A 19,490-nucleotide genomic window follows, 5' to 3' on the forward strand; every position below is an offset into this window, starting at 1 on the left:
TATCTAGGTGGCTAACGTTAGCTGGGTTCAGGTTGTTTAGGAGTTAGTTTGAAGGGTTAGCTAAATTGCATTGTTTGCTCTATAACCTGTTAGTTCATATACCTTGCGACCGTGATGTATAGGCTTAAAGCCGAGACAATAATACAGTGGTGAAATCAATTCAACCAAACCTTTTGTTCAAGCAAGTTAATGTTTCCAACATTTTCGGACTAATAAACAACTATTGATTTAGAACCATGGAGAGCAAGTCGCAAAGAAAACAGGAGCTGCCTCCACTAATTACAGCACCAGTTCAACATCATGATCTCTGTGTGTGTGTGTACGTTCGTTCGTGCAAGTAAAGAACATGTTGACTCACCCTACTTGTACCCTAAACCCTAACATAACCCTTAACATTTTACAAAAAAATTGAACAATGAGCCAGATATTTCCCCGGATCTATAAATGAGAAGCTTCCGTTTGGCGTTTCCACTTACTACCAAATATGGTGAAGAGAGGAAGCCCAATGGCCGGTAGTGGGAGAAGATGTAGCTAGATCGATTTTGGCCGACTTTCTGCTCATTTTCTCATCGATTAAACATTTGATCTCCATACAGTTTTGTGTTTCCAAAACTAGAATTTGTAACTGAGAGGACTGCGTTTTGTAGACCTTACCCTTTGCCAAAGTTTCACAAGAGTGTGTTGTTTTGAAGGAGTGCAAGGGCAAATAGAGTTCGCTTTAGCACAGAGTAGGCGTTCCCTAACGGCAAAATGCAAATAAATGGTAGAATGCCCTAATAGGATCTCACTAGCTTGTGCTTGGCTCTGCCCACCTTGCTTGTTCTTTTCACTATGATTCATTTTCTCCCATTGGAATGACAGGTTCTGGTCGATATTGGGTTTGTGACGTCCCAAGGATCTCGATTAGCATGGACCGAACAAGATCCACTCGTGACTTCCGTTTTTCCCTGAACCGGTAAACATGTATATATAGTTGACTTAAATATCTGTCACTCATTCATTTGAGGCGTCCTATTGGCGCGAGATCATGGGCATAGGCGGATGTTATCGGCGTGGCACACTGTCGGGGGCGGGGTTGAAGGGTCGGACAGGAAAAGAAAAAGGCGAGGACATCTGCAACGAAAACGGTAATAAAACTAGTAGCTAAATGTAACCTATTTTAACATCGTTGTTATTGATCACCATGAAAAGGGACCATTTATAAACTAAATGTTTGGATGAGGCTTTAAAACGTGTTTTCTGTAGGCAAGATGACATTAGGCCAGAGTGACAAATTAGCTAGCGGCGTTGATGCCGGAAACGAACGAACAATTGAAGTGAAAAGACTCCTCGTTTCAGCTCCACCAGTCAGAGCTAGACAGGCCAATGCTAGATAGCAGGTCACCAGAGTCGGGTATACAGTGCCATCATCACCATTAGGAAGTTCGTAACACATCCCTGGTCTGAAAGCAAGCTAGCTAGCTAGCTAGCTCTTCACCCTGTATAGTCGACAAGATCTCTAGCTAGCTAACTCGCTAGATACCACTGACATGATAAGTGACAATGTAAATAACCGCCGTCCACCGAACCGCACTTGCAATACTGGGCGTTTTTAAACGAGACAATCATTGTAGCTAACTATTTGTTTGTCCAACTAGCTACAGTAGTTATCTAGCACTGAGTTTACGTGAGAAGAGGGGGAAATAACTAGCTAGCTAATATAACTTGGGTGCGGCTAATACATTCATAGACGAACTACCTTTAGCGCCTATTGACGATAGTGTCTTCTGCCAAGCCTGTGGGGAATGTTAAGATCCCCAACGCTCATCGTTAACGCATCGCTTGCGGTAAATGTTTTGGAAGCTGTACCTGTGCTATCTAGTTTACTCTGAACAGCTTTAAGTGTAACTGGATAGGAAGTGTAGTTCGTCAACTGGAGGCACACATAGCATATAGGTAGGTCTGTGCAAAACTGCTTTACTTACTGTATTTTGTTATTTGAAAGCGGGGCATATCAGCATGTTTCAAAAACCGTTTAGCAAGAGATGATTGACGTTTCATAACGCTAATACACAGCGTGGCCTTAGCTAACCCCTGAAACCCTGAGGGTTTTTGTGAGAGCTAGGGTGCAGGTGTTGAGGACATGCGTCCATGGGGTGGCTAGCTTGATCTCAATCAAAGGGTCTTCAGCAGGTAGTCTGCCTTTAGTGATGATAGTGACTTTTTTGGTATGATGGGTCATTCCATGTTAATGTATTACACATTTCCATTTATGTATTTTCCTGAAATTCAGTAGGCTTAGATAAATAATTAAAGTTAGGTTACTATAAATCTATGGGGTTACAGGCCTTGAGCACTACGGACTGGTTTCCTGGACTCAGATTAACCCTAGTCCTGGACTGAAAAGCACTGCAATGGCGAAATCTGTGTGTGGGAAACTGGCTCTATGGTAATGTTCCAGATGTTCAGATTCTGTTGTTACTGGAGCTGAAGTTGGTGGCTGGCTTTCATAGGTCCTTTGACGCATTTAGGAGGCTTAGCCCCAAATTCAGTTGTTTAACAGGTGGGAACCAGGGTTTCAATTAGACTGTAATATCAAGCCGATAAATAAAATTGGCACCGGCAAATTGCCCGGGAAAAAAATCCCATTGCGAAATAGACTTTTAGCCTATTCGTTGATGTAAATACATTTGACTGGTCATACTTATCTTCTATGGGTCATTTGCGTAATTTAGTGGTACTAAATTGGCGCGTGTGTTTATTCGTTTATCTTATTTATCACACGTGCACAACATAGATACAGAGCATGTGAGTGGAAAATCTGTCGGACAGCGCTTTTATAAACCCAATATTGCGCAACAATTCTAAACGCAATGGTATATTTCTCAACTGGTAATTGAAGCGCGCTACCCATTCGCCATTCAAATGCTAGGCAACGTGCCAGGCTTCATCATTGCATCACAACACTTTGCCATGAGTATGAGGCAGTATGCATTTTGAGAACATAGCTACTTAATTGTTTGAACCCTGAACTTTTTACTTCATACTAGGCATAGTTCAATACCTTCCTTCAAAGTAGCCTAGGCAAAATCCGACCATATCCGTTGAAGATATTATTTTATACACTTCCATAAGCCATTGAAACAAAGCCTATTTTCGCTCATGTTCTATATATATTTATTTTATTTTTTTCCCCGGTAACCAAATGCACATTTGCATGTAGCCTATTGCCTTGTGCGCATTCCTGTGCTAATAATGTTAAGAAATAGTTTATCAACACTTTAAGCTAAACTTTCTGATCTGTTCCATCAGATTAATTGCTTTTTAACGTTAGTTGCCTAGGCCTACTGATTTGTATCAATTTGGGATCTACCGTCCCACAACTGTCCCAGAGTCTGTTTGGGCTATTTCTTTCTCAAGCTGACCAATATAATAGGTACATTTTCTACTACACAAAATTAAATCAAACCATTCAAAATAGCCTACTAAAGCATGATTTGGCCATAGTAGATCATTAGCTATCCCTAGCTTTAAAACAAGTGTTTTTTTTGTTGTATTGCTTTGCCTACAGTGGGAAGGAAGGGCAGCAAGTATCAGATAGCTGAGTTGTGATTGTCAGTGAAAAGTAGAGGCCCAACCAGTCATCGCAATGTTTAAAAAAAAAATCACGGGAAAGCAAATGGCTATTGCTGTAAAGAAAATACAATGAAATGACTCCAGACGGTTTATTAGTTATCAAAATTCTCAACTTAATTGAGCAAACAGTAGGCCTATTACCTATCTTATTGACACCAGCTGAGAGCATCGGCCATATCCCCGGTGAGTGCGCACTGCGCATATTCACTATCATTGTTGGTTCAGTGCCACTTAAATTTGTTTTGGACAATCATTTCCTCCAGTTTAGATTGACGTCATTTTTCTTGATATGTTTGTTAGTCTTAGCAGAGTAGGCTACCCTGTAATTTGTCGTATAAAAAACATTTGATAATGTCTCTAGTGTAGTAGAATTGCATGAAATGTGTTTTCCTTTATAAAGAAATAAGAAACGTATCTGATAGTCTATAGCCCAGGCCTTCTACGCGCTCATCCATGCATTGAACAGTTTTGCAAACTGTGATAGTTAGAATTTAGACAAATTAACTCGATCTAATCTACTCAGCCTACCATTCGTAACGTATTTCGCTGTTCGTTCTTGTTGGCTGAGGTAAAGTACATGGAATTATTCTAACATCTTCAAAGTGCGTGTTAAAGACGTGCATGTTCTGTTTAAGATTAATTAATTGAAATGTGATTTCTGTCATTCTGAGCACCATGGGTGGACGCCCTAAACAAGTTAAGCATCCAATGCACATGGGTCCCCTACATTTAAAGTGCTGCCGGTCAAATGCCCAGCGCCATGTTTTCACAATGTAAACTATGGTAGGAACAATTCTGCACTTGTGCACTAAACATGCACCGTAGTGGTCCCATTGAACCATGGTTTGGGTCACATTCAAAGGCCGCTGGATAAAATGCAGTCCAGTCCGACACATGAAGTGGTTTACACAGTATTATGGATTGTAGACGGAGTGGGCAATTAACAAAATGGCTCAGACTTACTTGGAGCCAAAAGGAGTGCAGCGTTCCAATTTTCTGCCCAAAGTGTGCACTTATTCAATAGCCTACATGGATTTAAAAGGTGGCTTACTACAATCCAATGCTTTTATGTGTTGGGGGTGTGCAAGAGGCCACACGTAGTTAAAATGGGGAAATATGGGCGGATAACGTTAGGCCAACTCAGTCAGTGCCGTAGAGTTCCAGAACACTGACCGCATACGCATTTAGTATGCAATGCATTACCTTGTTTGCATCCTCCACATGTACCGTTTAGCTAGCTCATTATTTACAATGGGGAAATAAGTTACGTTTCTTCACCGGTCTGTATTTTATACAAAAAAAACGACCTCATAACTTGAAAGCCCTGATTTGCGAAGGTTATTTAAGATGACAGGCTTGAAAATCCGTTCAGCCATTTTGGCACAATGACTTACCCAAACCAGACGCAATTGGTTTCAAGTGGCCAAGGGACGTCGTGTGATCTCCTACTGCTTTCTAGTGGAAGAACTGGGAATTAGGCGGAGGATATATTTAAATAAATGGATAGGTAGACTTCAGCTTTGTACTCATATGTACAGTATAGCACGTTGCAAAAGCCCTGAAGTTTTAAAATGTCTGTGATCCAATGGGAATTTGTGTATGTTGAGGCCATCATTAGGTAAAATATTTTATTTTTTAAAACAGTAATTGGTGACATATTTTCTAAAATCTAGACTAAATCTCTTATGGTCTGCTGTATCTCGGGCCCTGTAGTTACATTGTTTCTGACACCTTTACCCGAGTCCCACAGTTCATACCTTTCTAACAGTACTGTGTTTGTAGAACTTACAATTTTGAAAACAAAATTTACTTTGAGGGTAGTATACAATATTATGCATTGTTTAGAAAATGCCACCAGAGGGGGTCTGAGTAACAGGTTAACACTGTATGAACACATTTGCTTACAAATCTTAATTTTCTTGGTTGTGCTATATTATCACAAACTCAATGTTGCACTTTAACTGAGAAATTCTCTTGCAGATGGCTGCGATCCGTAAGAAACTGGTGATTGTTGGTGATGGTGCTTGTGGAAAGACCTGTCTGCTCATAGTCTTCAGTAAAGACCAGTTCCCTGAGGTCTACGTACCTACAGTGTTTGAGAACTATGTGGCAGATATTGAGGTGGACAGTAAGCAGGTGAGATTATACTGTTAGTCACATAGTATGCTATCAAGACACAATTTAAAAAATGTTTATGTTTAAGTCTTAGTTTTCACCTTTTCTCCAGAGCAAGTTACAGTTTTTGGCTAAACAGCAGTGTATGCATTCTCTACTGTAAGTCGCTCTGAATAAGAGCATCTGATAAATGATTAAAATGTGAACTTCTGCTCTCCATGTGGGTTCTAGGTGGAACTGGCCCTCTGGGACACAGCTGGACAGGAGGACTACGACAGACTACGGCCTCTCTCTTACCCTGACACTGACGTCATCCTCATGTGCTTTTCCATAGATAGCCCCGACAGCTTGGGTAATACATTGGTGACTAAAGTTAATCTATCATGTGTGGTAAATGCAACAAATTATCCCGTTTCACTAGCAGCATTTTCCTAAAATTATCCACTGTGTCTGAAACAGAGAATATCCCAGAGAAGTGGACCCCTGAAGTAAAACACTTCTGTCCAAATGTACCCATTATTCTTGTGGGTAATAAGAAGGACCTGCGGAATGACGAACACACGCGTCGGGAGCTAGCAAAAATGAAGCAGGTAAAGTATTCATTGTAAAAATTTATATTATAATTTCAGCAAACACTCATTGTCCTGATCCATTCAGGATATTTCTTAAAATGTAGCATTGAAACTAAACAATCCATGACATTCATTTTAATGTGGTTGTGTTGCCTCATAGCTACTGACACTTCATGTATTGTCTGCTATTGTCTAAATATACACAGGTTGAGGTTTTTGTTTAGTTCAGTTTAGCTAGTAATGTTTTTGTTTGGCTTGTTATGATTGGTGGTTTAGTATGTCACAATGGATGCCAACCATAGAATACCTCTGAACACTTTTACACCTCTGACACGTGAACAGGAACCAGTGAAGCCAGAAGAGGCCCGGGACATGGCAAACCGCATCAACGCGTTTGGCTACTTGGAGTGCTCAGCCAAGACGAAAGACGGCGTGAGGGAGGTGTTTGAGATGGCCACCAGGGCCGCGCTGCAGGCCAAGAAACGTGGAAAGAAGAATGCCTGCCTCCTGCTATAGAGAGCTGGAGAAAGACGGGAGCGGGTAGGAAGGGGGAAACAAATTGGGCAGAGGAAAACGCTGCACCCCTCTTCTAAGTCTGCCTCTGGAAGGGTGGGTGAGTTTCAAGGGGGGTGTGAGGGAGAAAAACACAATTAAACTAGGCCAAAGGAAATGGAGACGGTGAAGGTCAAATGTAACGAGAAAGGGAGTTTACATTGAAGGCCAAGTTGATTGCCAATTGTTTTTTAAAATAAGATAATCGTAAGGTTAAGATTTTTTAAATTGGGTCTTGGACAAGTAGAAGGGTAAAGAAAAAACATCTCTCTGGTAAACTTGTCAGGGTGGTGTACTCTGAGGGACGGGATAAAATTGGTGTTCATGATAGGTTGTTCACCACAGCGCTATTGCCCTGGTTCATAGAGCTGAGCATCGTCAGAGAAAAAGGGGGTTTCGTTGCATCATGGTGCATGTTCTCCCAACTCTGACCTCCCTGGCTTGCAGTGTCTGTCTGCGCTTGTCTTTAATTTCTGTCCAGCCATACCATAGGTGTTTATTTTCTTTGTTCTCCCAATGGATAGACTAACCCTATATTTGCACGGACCAGCATCTCCTTCTATGGTATCATAATCTTGCATGGACCAGCACCTCTTATGATATAATTGGTCCAATAGTATAGTTAATTTGATACAAGCAATTTTGATTTTAAATGGCTACATATTTTTATTTGCCTTTTGACTATAAAATTTATATTAAAATGCATACAATAATATTGATACTAACTGATTTTTGTACGCCTGTTCATGTATTATAATGAAAAATAATTTGGTTTTATCATTAGTTGGCCTCAAGTCATATAAATAATCTACATTTGATGCGGACTGTCAAACACTGTTTGGTTTGAAAGGGGGGGGGGGGTTGACTTTTTATTAAGTGATAAAGGTTTTGCAAATTTGGTATTTTCCTCTTGCAGATTGTTTTTGCCTGCATGCCAGGCTATTATTGGGAGTGGGTTTTGAGTGGGTTTTTAATGTGACCTATTGCTCACTGCCTCCAGTCCGTCTTTCTAAAACTGTATGTCTTCCTGTTTTTCCCCTCTTGTACTGTATGTTTAACCTTGTGAGAGTCTACTGGCTTATCCTGTATCAGTTGTGCATATTTTGCAAAAATTAGTAACTTTAGGATGAGTTTAAAAAATAACATGTAAAATGCTTAGTAATCCATGAAAAAGATTGACAATATGTCATACTATTAAACGCAAGTAATTTCTTTAAATAATATCTTAGTCATTTGTGTGGGAGGTCTTTTGTATACAAATGCATCCTCACATTTCCGCAGTCCTCTTTTTAAAAGTACTCTTAAGAAAATAAATTGTTATAGGGAATGGTTGGTTGTCGTTCTTTCATGCTTCATGCCTCTCAACACAAAATCCCAAGATGCGAATGGAATTTATTCACGATTCTGTTACAAAACAGAACAAGATTGAACATTTGACAGAATAGATCAAGGCATCTAGAAAGGAGTGCATCTCCTGGCCATCCCTCATGTAACGTTTTTCACTTCAGTATTTACAAAGTGTGGTGGAGTCCAGCAACAAACTCCTGGTAATAGGGCTCTGGAAAAAAAGAGAGCAGTCAGATTTGTCTCTAATCTTCTGCTTTTGTTGGTGTTTAAATTATTGACAATTGCACTGCTGTAAATAGTTATGGTGGCTGCAGTTCCGACTTTCACTTGACCTCTTAAAGGTACGAGAGGCCCAATGTGTATGAGAGGCCCAATGTCCGGGATACTCTACATATTTTTTTTATACATAGCTGCTCCGGATTGGACGTCTGTGGTGTAGTCTACAAACGTTGACATGTTGTACAACACACTTTTGTAACAGGCTATTACAAACATAAGCATGACAAACAGGCAGTCTAAGTAGAGATTCCATGTTCTTTTTTCAGGAGGGAGTACATGCAGCTATTTAGACATATCAAACAAGCAAGACACGGTCTAAATAGCGATTAAATGTTTTTTTTTTCTCCCATTGTCCTTGCGGCAGACCGATCACTGGAATTCATTAAGATTTTGCCACTGTCAAACTGGTTACCAGCTACAGTCATTGCCAAAAGTTGAGAATGACACATTAATTTTCAGTCTGCTGCCTCAGTTTGTATGATGGCAATTTGCATATACTCCAGAATGTTATGAAGAGTGATCAGATGAATTGCAAAGTCCCTCTTTGCCATGCAAATTAACTGAATCCCCCCCAAAACATTTCCACTGCATTTCAGCCCTGCCACAAAACGACCAGAGACCAGAGATTCTCTCGTTAACACAGGTGAGTGTTGACGAAGATGATGCTGGAGATCACTGTCATGCTGATTGAGTTAGAATAAGGAGGGTGGTGCTTGGAATCATTGTTCTTCCTCAGTCAACTGGCAAGGAAATGTATGCCGTCATCATTGCTTTGCACAAAAAGAGCTTCACATGCAAGGATATTGCTGCCAGTAAGATTGTGCCTAAATCAACCATTTATCAGATCATAAAGAACTTCAAGGAGAGCGGTTCAATTGTTGTGAAGAAGGCTTCAGGGCGCCCAAGAAAGTCCCGCAAGCGCCAGGACCGCATCCTAAAGTTGATTCAGCTGCGGGATCGGGGCACCACCAGTACAGAGCTTGCTCAGGAATGGCAGCAGGCAGGTGTGAGTGCATCTGCACGCACAGTGAGGCTAAGACTTTTGGAGGGTGGCCTGGTGTCAAGAAGTGCAGCAAAGAAGCCACTTCTCTCCAGGAAAAACTTCAGGGACAGACTGATATTCTGCAAAAGGTACAGGGATTGGACTGCTGAGAACTGGGGTAAAGTCATTTTCTCTGATGAATCCCCTTTCCGATTATTTGAGGCATCCGGGAAACAGCTTGTCCGGAGAAGACAAGGTGAGCTCTACCATCAGTCCTGTGTCATGCCAACAGTAAAGCATCCTGAGACCATTCATGTGAGGGGTTGCTTCTCAGCCAAGGGAGTGGGCTCACTCACAATTTTGCCTAAGAACACAGCCATGAATAAAGAATGGTACCAACACATCCTCCGAGAGCAACTTCTCCCAACCATCCAAGAACAGTTTGGTGGCGAACAATGCCTTTTCCAGCAAGATGGAGCACCTTGCCATAAGGCAAAAGTGATAACTAAGTGGCTCGGGGAACAAAACATCTATTTTGGGTCCATGGCCAGGAAACTCCCCAGAGCTTAATCCCAATGAGAATTTGTGGTCAATCCTCAGGCGGGTGGATAAACAAAAACCCACAAACTCCAAGCATTGATTATGCAAGAATGGCCCAGAAATTAATTAACAGCATGCCAGGGCGGATTGCAGAGGTCTTGAAAAAGAAGGGTCGACACTGCAAATATTGACTCTTTGCATCAACTTCATATAATTGTCAATAAAAGCCTTTGATACTTATGAAATGCTTGTAACTATACTTCAGTATTCCATAGTAACATCTGACAAAAATATCTAGACACTGAAGCAGCAAACTTTGTGGAAATTAATATTTGTGTCATTCTCAAAACATTTGGCCACGACTGTACACACTTCGGCTGCCTATAACGTTTGGTTGCCCATAGGTGGAACAGCTACTCTGGCAAATTTCAATCATATCCTGTGGTACTTGCGAAATAACAGTTTTAACCTGTTACGCAGATTGTTTTGCCCCAATGCAAAACTCAGGTGGGGAGTTCACCATCATTGCAAGCATTGACAAAACAGGTGGCAGTCATGTTATTTTTCAGCAACTCAGGCTACGATATGGCAGCATAACGGTAAAAATGAGGCTACATCCCAGATGTACAGTGTGGTTAAACCAGACTGTTTTTCCCTCATGCAATATGTAGACTGCGCCCTGCTTGTGCTTTTGCCATATTCTTATTCACAACAGACATGTTGTAGCCTACAAAATATTTACTTTGGAATGTTCGTTCAAATAGCAGTGGGGTTTTTATTTCTGCTTTTCAGATACGAGGCAGAAACGTAGCTACATCTTGTTGATCATATTGGTAGAAGAGGGTGAGGAAAGAAAGAAACAAAAGGGAGAGTGAGCAGCAGCTACGTAAACAATGTGTCTGTAAAATAACACATGCGCGGAACATGAATCGGGGGGGGGGGGCCTAGTTTTTATAACTGTTATCCCATGTCATTAATTGATGTACTGATGCAAACCTGTATCAGGCTGTATGTAGGAATGTCTGATGAGGAAGTCTAGGACCACCATGGCACAGTTGGGCTTGAAGTCGTCACTGATCAGCAGTTCTTTCACCTGAAAACAACATTGTAGGCCTACTTGAAGACATTCTTTGCGGGCCAGACATAAAAACTAACATGCAGTACTAGAGGTGCTCAAAAGTAGAGTGGCTGACCTTGTCCATGGAGTAGAGGTAGAACTCTTGCACCTCCCCATCCCCTATCTTAGGCTTGAACTCAGGAGGTAGCTCCAAGTCGAACACAAACTGGCTTTCAGGAAACACCCCTTCCTCATCCTCATAAGTATAGCTATGAGAGCAGACACAGGGGTGATTGAAATAATCTGGATACGATTGTAGGCCTATGTAAAAGCATGCAAAGAGATATTCTCAATGAGACACTGCAGACAGAGCTGGCTACTCCTGTTGAGATGTCAATCACCTCACTGTGCTCACGGGGCGGGCAGTCTCTGCTATGTCTTCTGGGATGCAGGCCTCCTCCTCACATTCCTTGATCAGGGTGTTTTTCACACCGATACCTGCTGCTAGTCCCCCAGCTGCCTGAAAACATGGTGGAAGAACATGGTCAAACCAGTTTGCCATTCACCAAAAAAATATGTACCGGTAAAATGTAAATGGTTGTCTTCTAATTTTAAATCAATAGGTGCTGACCAGGTTGTCCAGTTTTCCAGGGTAGGTCTGCTTGGTCATGGATCGTCGTCCCACCCACATCCTGAGTTCCCCATTTTCACCCTGGCAGTACCCATTAATATGGACTCCATACCGTTTCACTCCAAAAAGGCCTACAAAGACAATGTTAATAGGGCATGCAGGGGGAACACTGGGATTATTTTATACTGTTATTGCTTAGGACACGACTTACTTGTGGCAGATCTCTCCATACACATTAGTGGAGTGTCGCAGAATCTGGGCATTACTTCATACTTCTATAGAAGATGCCCAAATACATAATTTCAGGGAATTTTAAACATTTGTATAGTTTGTTTTCAGTTTTACAGCATATTGTAATACTCTCACCTCATCTCTCCATCCTTTCAAGACAGTCAACAAGCCTTCCCTCCTAAGTGACTGAAGAACAGAATCTACAGCATCTGACCTCCTCCCATAGGAGTCTAGATTTTGGCATAGAGTAATAGCGCCGCCTTGTGGTGGATTGAAGACCTCTGGAAATGTACTCAAAATGGACGCCACTTTGGAAGGCACCCACCCAACTTGCTCTCCTCCCACCTCAAACCGAAGGCATGTGGTGCGACTGGAGCCTGGGTGACACAAACATACATATTGGATGCGAGAGAGATGTGTTGTAGTATAGCCTAGATAATGCCGCACTCACGTACTAGTCGGAACTCGGAAATGTCCGATTTTCTAACTGGTTGTAGTTATACACGTGCCAGGTTCAACCAGTTAGTATGTCAGATATTTCCTAGTTCTGACTAGCACGTGAACGCGGCATAACACCTAATAATTGTCGCTATCAAACACACATAGCTAGCCACAGCTTGTAATTCACTCCCAGTTATCACAAATAGTTTTAACTCTAACCTGGCGAATAAAAGTTATTCATTCGGCGAAGCACCTGGAGCATTTTTTCCGACCAGGTAGTCATGATTTCGAGCCTAGGTTTCTGACGCGAGTCCAATGATTTTATGAAGGGTAAAACTTAAACAACGATATGTTCTGTTTTATTTATGTAGCTACATAATCTTTTCACTGTGATTATTTTGCAAGCGTCATGTTCCTCTCAGCGGTGTGTACTCGGCGTGCGCAATCGCGCACTGCACAAAACGCCCACATGATTCGCAACATTTCCATTGGTTGAAGACGCGTCTGCTGCAGCAGCTGGTTAACGCACGCCGATATTTGGAGTCACAAGGGCTGTGTATGTATGTTTGCGTGCGTGTCGCCATGTTCAAAACAACTGGGAACTATGAAATCTCCGACTTCAATGCCTTTAATACAACTTGGAACTCGGAAAAAAAAACAAGCTCCGACTTGGCATTCCAAGTTGAACGGCATTTCAACTCGGAATTCCATGTCAGAAGTTTTCTAGAGCGCCGACCTGAAGATCACTGACATCATGAGTTGACCTCGTTTCTGTCTGAGTTCCCAGTTGTCCCGGATGACCGTTCAAAACGAGTTCTCAGTCGGATAACGTTTTTTTTTTTTAACGATTTCCCAGTTGTCTTGAACGCACTGAAGTCGGTAGTCAGAGATTTCCCGAGTTCCCAGTTGTTTTGAACGTGGTATTAACCCTTTCCAACACATTGGACTTTCTCACTCATCTAAAGAGCCTCACCAGGCCTACGTTGTGCCCTTTATACAGCATCAACCCTGATTCGTTCGGTCTACAATATAATGTTGATAAGCAATCCTGCTGATATCAGTTTTATTGAACTGAATACACTTTCATCTGTATTACTGAAAATCTTTATTTATTGAAAATATACAGTATTCTGGAGTATAGTGTTTACTCCCCTTTGTTAAGATTTTAAATTGAATGATCTATGATTATTGGGGATTAAATACATTTATATTTAAGGAATACACTTCAAGGACATAACAAAGACCCCTTATCTTTAAGGGCTTTTAGGGCTCCAGAGTGATGCTGCAGTCTAAGGCACTGCATCTCAGTGCAAGAGGGGTCACTACAGACCCAGGTTCAGTGGTCTAAGGCACTGCATCTCAGTGCAAGAGGGGTCACTACAGACCCAGGTTCAGTGGTCTAAGGCACTGCATCTCAGTGCAAGAGGGGTCACTACAGACCCAGGTTCAGTGGTCTAAGGCACTGCATCTCAGTGCAAGAGGGGTCACTACAGACCCAGGTTCAGTGGTCTAAGGCACTGCATCTCAGTGCAAGAGGAGTCATTACAGTGCCTGGTTTGAATCCAGGCTGTATCACATCTGGCCGTGTTGTGGATGATAGTGTTGTGGATAGAAACTGGACCACATACAAGATGTTAACCAATACATGTTGAGGATGGATGCATGTGGTAGATGGAGCCAAGCAGATGAGGCTTTTATTTCAATGTTTTCCAACTTGTTCAGGCAATGGTGTGATGGCATGTCAGTGCTAAGAAGAGGTATGAGTATTTTCCCGGTCTGACGGTCCATGAGTCTTTTGATTCCTTTACTCTACCCCCTTCGTGAATTCCAGGAACTCTGTGGAAGAGTGACACCCAGAGCATATATGATAGATCAGCAATAAAATGTCTTACTGACTGCCTGGATTTGAACTGTGAAAGGTTTGGCATGAAAGGATAGCCTAGATGAGTGTCAATTTTTTAAAAATAATTACACATTCTGGAAGTGCCAACCTGGTCTTTGGCTCAAATGTCTTTGAGCGCATTTATATTTGATATGTATTAGTGACCACAGTATTAATTTCTATTCACAGTATTTCATAACATAACTATTACTGTTGGGCCTCTCATAATCAATTTTTCCATCATTGTTTTTGTCTCCATCCTTCATGAGTTCTTCAATGTTATCCTCAGTGATGGCCTCTCCAGTTGAGAGGAATGTTCTTCTGAATGGTCTTCTGTTGAGAGGAATGGCCTCTCCAGAATGGTCTTCTGCTCCTCCAAATCAATGTAGCCATCTCCATTTCTGTAAGCAGCAACAATGAGTACATATATTCTTTATAACACTGTACTGTACTCTAGTTACTCTGTCAACAATATTAATTCATTTATATACTTAGACTTTTATTGACATTATTTATTGACACTGTTTTAGTTGTCTATATGTTTGTCTTTATAGGTTCTTGTTAGAGTAAACCCAAATGTTTTTTGGCAACCACTTTGCTTGATATTAGCCTTACTTGTCAAACATGCGGAAAAGTTCAGCCAACTCTTCCTCCGGTTTCCCTTTGCTTTCCTCATTCATGCAACACACCATCATGACTAGGAACTCATCAAAGCCTACTGTCCCGCTCCCTGTAAACACACACACACACACACACACACACACACACACACACACACACACACACACACACAGCAGCTGTAACATGGTGTCTTAATGTTGAAACATAGTAATGTGAGTTCCAAAGTAACATTTCAGACCAGTCTGAAAACTATGTATGAACCACCCCCTCAGGCTACTTGACCTAATGATTTTGCCTGAGGTTAAAGGTATACTTCAGGCATTTGGCAATGAGGCCTCTTCTCTACTTCCCCAGAGTCAGATGAACTAGTGGATACCATCTTTATGTCTCTGTGTCCAGTATGAAGGAAGTTAGAGGTAGTTTTGCAAGCCAATGCAGAGGTTTATGGGTATCTGTTAGCATGCTAGTATAAGGGATGTACAGTAATATTGTGTGTGTAGTATTGAGTGTTAATAAGTTTGCAGCCATGGTGACGCACCATCCTCATCCACCTCGTCTGCAGCTCCTCAGGGGTTGGGTTGATCTGCTCCAGCGTCCTCATCACCTTCCCAAACTCCTTTTGTGCTGATGCAGCCGTCCTCCGCATCCTGACATGCAATGTCAAAGGCTGCCTTGAACTCTGTGAGAACATAGTGGTGAGAAGCAGATTTAATGGCGCTTATGGGTATTACTAGTGTTTCTACATAGATATGAATGGTGCAAAGGTAAAGAAGAATGTCATGGGATTATTGTGTACAAAAAGCAAGGCTCGCCATTGTTCTGCTCTTCTGTTAAGTTCTCAACCTGAAGGGAATAGTGGAGCAAATGCAGTTATAGTGCTTTAGAACTCATTTTAACCTACTTTATTTGCCTAAATTATGCAGGTTGGTTGGCCTCTTGTCATTTATTATTTGACAAACCACTCATTGATGGACCACACTGGAGGCCATTGGTGGTCATTTCCTCATTTTCTTGTCTCTCTTCACCTTGATCCGCAGTCAGCCCCTAGCCCTCGCAGTGTGTCATGCATTCCATTAGTACCCCAGCACCTTCTCCCTCTCCTTGAACTCAGCCCAAAACCTGTCGAGCACCGCCACCTACCCCTGGTGCAGTCTGACTGAAATGTCACGCTGCTTTCTTCACCTACTATTCTTGTCGGGTGGCGATGGGAGGCTCTGGCACCGACTCCACTGACAGCCATTTGTTTGAAAAGCTGTCGACAATCTTCTTCCTCCTAACTGTCCTTTGTTTTATTGTTGTCGGGCAGAGAAATGCCAGAAATCCCATGTGAACACACAGCACGTTCTCCGGGGTCCTCAGAGAAGATAATGATGAGCTCAAATGATCATATTGACATGACAACATGCTTTCTGTTGTGCTAGCACAGGGGTAATTCAAATTGAATGAACTTTTTCAGAATATCTGGGCTCATTAGAACATGACTAACTTTGTGTTTAACCTTGGTGAATCTTGGTACTTGTAAGTTGCTTATTCAAAAGATACAATGTTAAATTTCCATTGACTTTAAACTCTTGTGCAACGCACCATCATGACTAGCCACTCAACTCCAGCCACTTTAATAATGGGAATTGATGGGAAATGATGTAAAATATATCACTAGCCACTTTAAACAATGCTACCTAATATAATGTTTACATACCCTACATTATTCATCTCATATGTATACGTATATACTGTACTCTATATCATCTACTGCATCCTTATGTAATACATGTATCACTAGCCACTTTAACTATGCCACTTTGTTTACATACTCATCTCATATGTGTATACTGTACTCGATACCATCTACTGTATCTTGCCTATGCTGCTCTGTACCATCACTCATCCATATATCTTTATGTACATATTCTTTATCCCCTTACACTGTGTATAAGACAGTAGTTTTGGAATTGTTAGTTAGATTACTTGTTGGTTATTACTGCATTGTCGGAACTAGAAACACAAGCATTTCACTACACTCGCATTAACATCTGCTAACCATGTGTATGTGACAAATAACATTTGATTTGATTTGATTTGTGGTTAGATCATTTATTCATACACTGAACTCTGCTAACAATTATGTTAGAATGACAATGTCCTTTTCTAAATTGGACAATAATGGTCAAGACATTCAGAAAAGCTCTGCTGGTACTTCTCAATTACTCTCTATAAAAGGAGTGTTGAATGACACTTTCACATTGTGTGCTTTTCCTATTGCATGACCATGTTTAGTTGGGTCTTTGACACCAGGGTTGGGTAGGTTACTTTCTAAATGTAATCCGTTACAGTTACTAGTTACCTGTCTAAAATTGTAATCAGTAACGTAACTTTTGGATTACCCAAACTCAGTAACAGTCTGATAACATTCAGTTACTTTTAGATGACTTCCCCTTAAGAGGCATTGGAAGAAGACCAAAATGTATGTTACCAATTGAATGACATCTATTGCAGGTTAAAGTTTACATAGCTGGCCATATATGGATTTTACTTTATGGGTTGGTTATGTAGGCTTCTTCTAACCCATCTCTTTCTACTACATATAATAATAATACAATAACATTTTGTCTTTACATCAGAATTCCAGTCATTCCAATAAAAATGTATATGCCTTGATTTTCAAGAATAGGACGTGGAAATATGGAAGTATAGATTAGCCATATTGTTTTACCTGAGCATAACCCCAAAACTAAGGATTTATTAGCCAGCCCTACTCTGTTGTTTATGATTTTTGATGTCATGGAGGACTGATTGGGCTCATTGATTCGAGTTGAAAAAATGAATGGCATGCTTTGAATACTACTCAAAAGTGCTATTTCCATGTGAAAAAATGATTGCCATATGCTGTATTTACTTTTGGCCTATTGTTTACCTTTACGTTGGTGACACTTTGCTATCTTGTTAATATGCAGCTGTTTAAAGGGCAAATCCACAGATGAAACAATAACAAAACTGTCACACCGCCTTTGTTTTGATAAAAAGCTGAGGGATGGATCTGGAGAAATGTAATCACTCTCAGATGAATAGACAGAGCTATGGATTAAAGGACTGACCATCCATGATATCAAAATGATTGTTTTAACCATGTTATGAGGCTATACAGTGTTTGTTTACATTTACAATGTTTACAAACATTGGAGAAAAACGAGCTTATGTTTTGGGTTCTCTTGGAGTGTAGCAGTTGAACTAAGCTCATGAGGCACTTCAAGAATTAATGGATATACACTACCGTTCAAAAGTTTGGGGTCACTTAGAAATGTCCTTGTTTTTTAAAGAAAAGCACATTTTTTTGCCCATTAAAATATCATCAAATTGATCAAAAATACAGTGGAGACATTGTTGTAAATGCCTATTGTAGCTGGAAATGACAGATTTTTTTTATGGAATATCTACATAGGCATACAGAGGCCCACTATCAGCAACCATCACTCAACCATCACACTTTATAATTTTAAAAGGCTAATTGATCATTAGAAAACCCTTTTGCAATTATGTTACCACAGCTGAAAACTGTTGTCCTGATTAAATAAGCAATACAACTGGCCTTCTTTAGACTAGTTGAGCATTTTGTGGGTTTGATTACAGACTCAAAATGGCCAGAAACAAAGAACTTTCTTCTGAAACTCGTTAGTCTATTCTTGTTCTGAGAAATGAAGGCTATTCCATATGGGAAATTGCCAAGAAACTGAAGATCTCGTACAACGCTGTGTACTACTCCCTTCACAGAACAGTGCAAACTGGTTCTAACCAGAATAGAAAGAGGAGGGGGAGGCCCTGGTGCACAACTGTACAAGAGGACAAGTACATTAGTGTCTAGTTTGAGAAACAGATGCCACACAAGTCCTCAACTGGCAGCTTCATTAAATAGTACCCGCAAAACACCAGTCTCAACGTCAACAGTGAAGAGGTGATTCCGGGATGCTGGCCTTCTAGGCAATGTTCCTCTGTCCAGTGTCTGTGTTCTTTTTCCCATCTTAATCTTTTCTTTTTATTGGCCAGTCTGAGATATGGCTTTTTATTTGCAACTCAGCCTAGAAGGCCAGATTTTGGTTAGAGCCAGTTTGCACTGTTCTGTGAAGGGAGTAGTACACAGCGTTGTACGGGATCTTCAGATTCTTGGCAATTTCTCGCCAGTTTGATGTCACTCGCCATTATTGAAATGACCTTGCTGCTCAACAAATCAATGAGTTCATTCTGCATTTGGTGGCCAAGGTAGCTGGTGGTGTGACTCGAGGTCCCTTTTTGGACCTCCTGATGGCTTAGACCTTTTCTTATCCATTTGTGTTGATTTGGCACCCAAGCATACATTACCCATCCCCCAACACTGTCAACCAAGAGTCAAGACTAAACCAATTCACCTTGATGGTGTGCAGACTGGTTTTATATTATTCTTAACCATTTCACACAAACCAGAAATGCAACAATATGTTTGTGAAACTATATATTCACAATATTATGAATGAATTGTGGTTTATTTGGTAGCATTTCGTAGTGTGACAGATTTTACTAATTGCATTAGTACTGAACAAAGTTAGAGGTGTGCTATTTGATGGATTTCTTCGCTCCACCTACCTCGGGCTTCC

The 19,490-nt window shown here is 41.0% G+C and overlaps 2 protein-coding genes and 1 pseudogene across 3 annotated transcripts; 1 reads left to right on the forward strand and 2 right to left on the reverse strand.

Moving 5' to 3' along the window:
- The first annotated feature begins 971 nt into the window (after positions 1-971).
- LOC110532339 (rho-related GTP-binding protein RhoA-C) lies at positions 972-8,181 on the forward strand. Its single transcript, XM_021616144.2, has 5 exons — positions 972-1,127; positions 5,596-5,751; positions 5,962-6,082; positions 6,190-6,320; positions 6,645-8,181. The coding sequence occupies exons 2-5, from the start codon at positions 5,596-5,598 to the stop codon at positions 6,816-6,818; spliced, it is 582 nt and encodes a 193-aa protein (XP_021471819.1). The 5' UTR covers positions 972-1,127; the 3' UTR covers positions 6,819-8,181.
- Positions 8,182-8,226: 45 nt separating this feature from the next.
- tpk2 (thiamin pyrophosphokinase 2) lies at positions 8,227-12,837 on the reverse strand. Of its 2 annotated transcripts, none has more exons than XM_021616143.2 (8): positions 12,582-12,837; positions 12,057-12,298; positions 11,902-11,965; positions 11,691-11,821; positions 11,461-11,579; positions 11,196-11,328; positions 10,999-11,095; positions 8,227-8,412 (listed from the first exon to the last, which is right to left on the reverse strand). In XM_021616143.2, the coding sequence occupies exons 1-8, from the start codon at positions 12,643-12,645 to the stop codon at positions 8,366-8,368; spliced, it is 897 nt and encodes a 298-aa protein (XP_021471818.1). In that variant the 5' UTR covers positions 12,646-12,837; the 3' UTR covers positions 8,227-8,365. The 2 variants fall into 2 exon arrangements, with proteins under 2 accessions (XP_021471818.1, XP_036844181.1); XM_036988286.1 differs by lacking the exon at positions 8,227-8,412 and adding an exon at positions 10,299-10,819.
- A 1,329-nt stretch (positions 12,838-14,166) lies between these two features.
- LOC110531198 lies at positions 14,167-19,059 on the reverse strand (annotated as a pseudogene).
- Between the last annotated feature and the right edge of the window lie 431 nt (positions 19,060-19,490).

The sequence above is a fragment of the Oncorhynchus mykiss genome, chromosome 9, assembly GCF_013265735.2.
Source record: "Oncorhynchus mykiss isolate Arlee chromosome 9, USDA_OmykA_1.1, whole genome shotgun sequence".
Lineage (NCBI taxonomy): Eukaryota > Metazoa > Chordata > Actinopteri > Salmoniformes > Salmonidae > Oncorhynchus > Oncorhynchus mykiss.

Coding starts and splice junctions, on each gene's coding strand:
- tpk2 (XM_021616143.2), bottom strand. CDS start 12,645: ATGACTACCTGGTCGGAAAAAATGCTCCAGGTGCTTCGCCGAATGAAT. Junction 12,299..12,581: donor GAATAACTTTTATTCGCCAG/GTTAGAGTTAAA, acceptor TGTGTCACCCAG/GCTCCAGTCGCACCACATGC. Junction 8,413..10,998: donor CTACATACAGCCTGATACAG/GTTTGCATCAGT, acceptor CTTTTTTTCCAG/AGCCCTATTACCAGGAGTTT.
- LOC110532339 (XM_021616144.2), top strand. CDS start 5,596: ATGGCTGCGATCCGTAAGAAACTGGTGATTGTTGGTGATGGTGCTTGT. Junction 5,752..5,961: donor TTGAGGTGGACAGTAAGCAG/GTGAGATTATAC, acceptor TGTGGGTTCTAG/GTGGAACTGGCCCTCTGGGA. Junction 6,321..6,644: donor AGCTAGCAAAAATGAAGCAG/GTAAAGTATTCA, acceptor ACACGTGAACAG/GAACCAGTGAAGCCAGAAGA.